Source organism: Protomyctophum bolini, assembly GCF_963924005.1.
Source record: "Protomyctophum bolini genome assembly, chromosome: 11".
Taxonomy (NCBI): domain Eukaryota; kingdom Metazoa; phylum Chordata; class Actinopteri; order Myctophiformes; family Myctophidae; genus Protomyctophum; species Protomyctophum bolini.
This window is the reverse complement of record NC_137872.1, coordinates 21,291,560-21,298,610: the sequence shown is the minus strand read 5'-3', so window position 1 is coordinate 21,298,610 and position 7,051 is coordinate 21,291,560. Positions and strand designations below refer to the sequence as shown.

General features: G+C 45.7%; 1 protein-coding gene across 1 annotated transcript; it reads left to right on the top strand.

Moving 5' to 3' along the window:
• Positions 1-3,645, top strand: LOC308324838 (structural maintenance of chromosomes protein 3-like; the record flags this gene model as incomplete). The annotated part of the gene is made up of 1 exon (XM_080777149.1): positions 1-3,645. The coding sequence occupies one exon, from the start codon at positions 1-3 to the stop codon at positions 3,643-3,645; it is 3,645 nt and encodes a 1,214-aa protein (XP_080633275.1).
• Positions 3,646-7,051: the final 3,406 nt, after the last annotated feature.

Sequence of the window (7,051 nt, the reverse complement as noted above, 5' to 3'; positions counted from 1 at the left end):
ATGCACATCAAACAGGTCATCATCCAGGGGTTCCGGAGTTACAAGGACCAAACCATCGTAGACCCGTTTAGTCCAAAGAATAACGTCATTGTCGGACGAAATGGGTCTGGAAAAAGTAATTTTTTCTATGCCATTCAGTTTGTGCTCAGTGATGACTTCAACAACCTTAGCACTGAGCGCCGCCTGGCCCTGCTTCATGATGGAACCGGGCCTCGTGTTACTTTGGCCTTTGTGGAGATTATATTTGACAATTCTGACAACAGGCTGCCGATCGACAAAGAGGAGGTGTCCCTCCGCCGTGAAATCAGTGCCAAGAAGGACCAGTATGTCTTAGACAAAAAGACCGTCACTAAGACTGATGTCATGAATCTGTTGGAAAGTGCTGGCTTCTCTCGCAGTAACCCATACTACATTGTTAAACAGGGAAAGATTAACCAAATGGCCACAGCTCCTGATTCTCAGCGTCTGAAACTGCTGAGAGAGGTGGCAGGGACCAGGGTTTATGATGAACGGAAAGAGGAGAGCATTACCCTCATACAGGAGACGGAGGGTAAACGAGAGAAGATCAGTGAGGTGCTCAAGTATATTGAGGACCGTCTGCACACCCTTGAGGATGAGAAGGAGGAGCTGGCTCAGTACCAGAAGTGGGACAAGAAGAGGAGGGCCCTAGAGTACACCATCTACAACCAGGAGCTGAACGAGACCTGTGCCAAACTGGATGAGTTGTCTACAAAGAGAGAGACCTGTGGCGACAAATCCAGACAGCTGCGTGATGCTCAGCAGGATGCCAGGGACAAAGTGGAGGAGATGGAGCGCATTGTGCGAGAGCTAAAATCTAAGATCTCTGCCATGCAGGAGGAGAGAGAGCAACTGTCGGCCGAACACCAGGAGCAGATCAAACAAAGGACCAAGCTGGAGCTGAAGACCAAGGATCTGCAGGATGAGCTGGCAGGGAACAGTGAACAGAGGGAACGTCTGCTGAAGGAGCATCAGAAGCTGCTGGAGATGATTGAGGAGAAGCAGAAGGAGATGCAGGAGACAGAGCCCAAGTTCAACATGGTGAAGGAGAAAGATGAGCGTGGCATTGGCAGACTGGCCCAGGCCACACATGAGAGAAGTGATCTGTACGCCAAGCAGGGTCGAGGCAGCCAGTTCACCTCCAAGGAGGAGAGAGACAAGTGGATCAAGGAGGAGCTGAAATCTCTCGACCAGTCCATCAACGACAAAAAGAGGCAGATCACTGCCATCCACACAGATCTAGAAGACACCGAGACCAACAAGGAGAAGAACTTGGAGCAGTACAATAAACGTAATCAAGATCTCGACGAAGTCAAGACTCGCCTTGAAGAGCTCAATCAAAATTGCAATGAAGTTAAGAAGAGGAAAGATGAGTTGCAAAGTGAAATAAACTACTTATGGCGTGAGGAGAACACGGAGCAGCAGGCCCTGGCAGACAAACGGGAGGACCTGGAAAAGAAAAAGCAGCTCCTAAGAGCATCCACTGGCAAGGCTATTATGAACGGTATTGACAGCATCAACAAAGTTCTGTTGCATTTCCACCAGAAGGGCATAAACCAGCATGTCATCAATGGCTACCACGGCATTGTCATGAACAATTTTGAGTGTGAGCCTGCTTTTTATACCTGCGTGGAGGTGACTGCTGGTACTAGGTTGTTTTACCACATTGTAGAGACCGACGAGGTGAGCACCAAAATCCTCATGGAGTTCAACAAGATGAACCTACCTGGAGAGGTTACCTTCCTGCCCCTCAGCAAGCTGGCTGTTAGGGACACGGGCTACCCTGAGACCAACGATGCCATTCCTATGATCAGCAAGCTCCGCTACAGTGAAAGTTTTGACAAGGCCTTCAAGCATGTGTTTGGGAAGACACTGATCTGTCGCAGCATGGAGGTTTCCACACAGCTAGCCAGAGCCCTCGCTATGGATTGTATTACTCTGGAGGGCGATCAGGTGAGCCACCGTGGAGTTCTAACAGGAGGCTATTACGACACCAGGAAGTCCCGCCTGGAGCTACAGAAGGACATGAGGAAGACAGAGGAGGACCTGGGCGAGCTGGAGGTCAAGCTGAACGAGAACCTTCACAAGAACATTGAAAGCGTCAACAATGAGAATGACCAGCTGACAAACCAGATGCAGCAGTTTAAGACACAGCAGAAGACGTTCAGAGCCTCCCGAGACAGCATCATATTGGAGATGAAGATGGTCAAAGAGAAGAGGCAGCAGTCTGAAAAGAACTTCATGCCCAAGCAACACAGTCTGCAGAGTCTGGAGTCCAGCCTGTATGCTATGGAGTCAACCAGGGAGTCACTGAAGACTGAGCTGGGGACAGACCTCCTCACTCAGCTCAGTCTGGAGGACCAGAGGCGTGTTGATGACCTCACTTATGAAATTCGTCAGATCCAACAGGACAACAGGCAGCTTCTGAATGAGAGGATTAAATTGGAGGGCATCATGACCAGGGCAGAGACCCATCTCAATGAGAACCTACGGAAACGCCTTGACCAAGTTGAACAGGAGTTGAACGAGCTGCAAGAGACTGAGGGAGAAACAGTGCTCACAGCCACAACCTCTGAGCTGGACATCATTGACAAACGTGTCAAAGACGCATTGGCACGGTCAGAAGATCTGGACGGTCTGATTGATAAAACGGAAGCTGAGATCAAGACCCACGTGGCGAGCGTGGATCGCTGGAAGAACATCGAGAAAGAGCAGAATGATGCCGTCAACAATGACACCAAGGAGCTAGAGAAGATGACCAACCGACAGGGCATGCTTCTCAAAAAGAAAGAGGAGTGCACAAAGAAGATCAGAGAGCTTGGCTCGCTGCCACAGGAAGCCTCTGATAATTACCATACCCTGACACTCAAACAGTTGTTCCGTTCATTGGAGCAGTGCAATACGGAGCTGAGGAAGTACAGCCACGTGAACAAGAAAGCCCTGGACCAATTTGTCAAGTTCTCAGAGCAGAAGGAAAAGCTGATCAAGCGTCAGGAGGAGCTTGACCGTGGCTACAAGTCCATCACAGATCTGATGAACGTCCTGGAGCTGCGCAAGTACGAGGCCATCCAGCTCACCTTCAAACAGGTGTCTAAGAACTTCAGTGAGGTGTTCCAGAAGCTGGTGCCTAGAGGCAAAGCTGCATTAGTCATGAAGAAGGAAGACTCGGAGGGAAGCCAGTCCCAGGATGAGAATGAATGTGGTGCTGATGGCGAGTGGGACTCGAGCAATGGCCCCTCTGTGGACCGGTTCACGGGAGTCGGCATCAAGGTGTCGTTCACAGGGGAGCAGGGTGAGATGAGAGAGATGCAGCAGCTTTCTGGTGGTCAGAAGTCCCTGGTGGCCTTGACTCTCATCTTCGCCATTCAGAAGTGTGACCCTGCCCCCTTCTACTTGTTTGATGAGATCGATCAGGCCCTCGACGCCCAGCACAGGAAGGCCGTCTCAGATATGATTGTGGAACTGGCAGGCCGCGCCCAGTTTATCACCACCACCTTTAGGCCCGAGCTGCTGGAATCGGCCCATAAGTTCTATGGAGTAAAGTTCAGAAACAAGGTGAGTCACATCGATGTGATCTCGGCAGAGCAGGCCAAAGATTTTGTGGAGGATGACACCACCCATGGTTAACAGTAGTTTCTCACCGTCTGGTCCGGGGCTAGAATGTACGGGGCCAAACTGTACCTTTATGGCTCTGTAACTCTTACTACACTGGTGGCGGGACAGAACCATACACAGCTAGGTGGCTGCAACCTCAATTTGTCTAACAAAACGGGGAGTTCTGTACTGTTTTTGTCCTCTGAAGGCGAGGTGAAGGGCTGCGTAAACCCCGGGCACACACAGAAAAAATAGAATCACGCACAACCTGAGCACTGCACCTGGGTTCCATTGATTATAGTGGCAGCGTACCGTTGCGGAGCCAATTCCGTCCCCAGTGTAGCCCTTGGCCTTAACTTTTTTTTAATCTTTTGATCCCAATCTACACTTTAAAATGCTCTGTTAGTTTAACTGTATAAATGGAACCACTTTCTGTCCTGTTATTCTTCCGAATAAGTCTGTCCGGTATCAAAGTCATGGCTTTCATGGGGACGGGATGGGACTCCTGCTTCTTGGTTGGTAACGGCAAGGAAATGGTGGAGGACACACCAACATTTGAAGTATGTGGTATTGAAAAAAAGAAAGACGGAACATATTATACGAGTAGGCCTACTTCTTCCACCACTTTTCCTGCCCTGAACCGGCTTCGCTATTTCTGGGAGACATTTTAGCCCAAAGTACAATTTAGGCATTTAGCAGACGCTCTTAATCCAGAGCGATTTACAGTAAGCAAGAACAAAAAACATGGTAATACAACGTCATCATGAATCCTACGTAAGCTCAAGAACCGAACAGTGGAATGAAGAGGTGTAAATTAAGTGTGTAATGAGAGCGTATTAATCAGTCCACCAAAGGTTGCGTAATGGCTTCATTCGTGCGGATCGCGGCTGGAGCTCATTTCGCCTCTTTCCCAAGCGAATCGCCTGGTGTCGCCTGGTATAATTGAACATCCACGCCATATAAGGCAACAGGAAATATATTTCCTTCCTCCAGTGAAAAACATCATCACATTCCTGCAAAATGCACAGATCTCCGAGCTTACAGCGGTGAACGTGATGGTCCGCGATGCACCGCACTGCATGAACTGGTATGGTAGATCAGCTTATTTTGACAGGAGTCTCTTGCAATGTCAACTGACTGAACGCTAAACAAGTATGCAGACTACTCACACAAAGGTGCATGGGCAAGTGCAATAGAGGACACTTGTACGAACTGGGTTACATGACAGTTTTCTAAATAACAGGGTTGTAAGCATCTCTATGGTTAAAAAGACACACTTTATAGTTTATTTCAGAACAAATGGTCACAGGACATATTGTACAAACCAAAGCTGAGAACATTTGTTACGATAAAAAGCTGTTACGCTAGTGAAAAGTATGTTTGTGCCCCATTATCCAAAAGACAAAGATCCCTATGTGCCCAACTTCGTTCTGGGATCTTGCCCTTGCACCTTGAGACTGGGAGGTATAGAGGAGTTACAGAAGAACGTATTTGCACCTACTGTGATATAAATTATATTGAGAATGAGTTCCATTTCCTTTTCTATTGCCCGTTGTATTATGAGCTACGTCAAAAGTTATTTAACAGATGTAAAAATATAGATCTGATGTGGTTAAGTGATGCAGAGCGACTGAGATGGATTTTCGAACAAAATATATTTGCATTAGCAGAATATATAGAGAAAGCTTGGGACATACGGACAAAGAAAATGTATATGTGATGTATTTTATTTTATTTTTTGATAAAGCTAATTCCTGTTTTGTTTGATCAAATACTTTGTGTAACTTCTGTGTGGGAAGTGAACGTGATATTGTTTATTTATGTTGTTGGTATCTTATAATCCCGTAAGGGATGGGTCTTAGCGACAAGACACGAAAATAAAAATGCATTCATTCATTCATTCACATAACGCAACTCTAACTTAATTTATTGATTCAAGTAGCCTAAGTAGTAAAGTATAGCTCTGTTAGAGCCTAACATGTCCCCCCTCTCTTTCCATCAGCTTCCTGGAGGATTTGATCTACAGAAAGCATTCCCAAACAAATTCCACCATTCAAACTTTATTTATAGTATATCCTGGTGAGATCATTGAGGGAGTGGGAGACCCTCATTTACAAATTACAATGATGCCGAAATTACACACATAAACACACAAGCACAACAAAGAAAAACAATGTCAACAAAAATCTGAACAGTTGCATGTTGACAGCAAGCAGTTAAAACAGTTGCATATAGGTAATAATGAACACTGTACGCCGTACATGGTTAAGTACATTACTTAACCATGCTGTTAACCATGGTTAACAGCATGGTTAAGTAATTTCCTAAAGTGGTCAATAGATATAGGCTAGGCCAGTATTCAAATACAAACAACACAACACAGGCATACAAGACATGCAAAATGTCTGGTCAAATGTCTGGTACAGTTTCCTCAGAGCTTTTCAGTTCAAGTGGCAACACATGTGTCCACAGTCCACTTTTAAGATTAACATATTGCTTATGTCGCCCTCTCGTTTGCAAAGTGTCTGTGGCATATTTTAACTATAGCCTATTGATACAAATTGTTTTGACTGTTCAATATTGCGTGCAGCCATTACTCTCGACATTTACGCAGCAGCAACAACTCTCCTCATCCTGTTGTCCCTTCACAATAAAGTATATGCCCTTTACCTCCCAATGATCAGATAATGATGCAAGACAATCCTTTATATATAATGAAACATCTTCACATCTCCTTCTTGTTCTTCTTCTTCTTCAAAGTAAATGTCTTCAATCCACCATTGTCAATACTGGGTGTTGACAATGGTGGATTGTCGACTGTCGAGGATTATTATAATTATTTTTAGACAGGCTATTATAATTGCTGTTATGGCTTGTTTTCTCCCTCAGTGTTTGTTCACTTGGCCCCCCCTCGGTCTGAAAACTCATGCAGAATAAGGTCCATTTACGCCACTGTTGCAGAGTCACACGAAGTGGCAGAAACAGCCAATCACAACACATGTAGATCAACAATATGTCCTGCAGAACAGTTTCAGACAGTTTAGGTCTGATAATGCACCATGCATGTTCAAATCATGTATACTTTACATCATTTCCGGTAATTTTTGTAATCATAGATTATTCTTTACCGTTTTACATTTACCGTTAGTTTATTTTCTTCTTTTTAACAAAAACTGTCAATTTAACGCTGAGGTGCCCACAAGGTTTAGGTTCCCATGGACCAGTATCCGTCTCTCCATACCTGAGTGACTTGAACATTTTTCCAAGAGAGTTGGGCTTCACTTCGGAGTCTCCTATGGGGGTTTGCTGTCCAGATCAGATGCTGCATGGTCAACACTGGGTGAGAAGGATCAATGTCAGTCTTGCATATAACGTTGGGCAGAACCGTGTTTCTCCATAGTTCAACAGGAGTAGACAGTAAAGGACCACTTTTCAACCT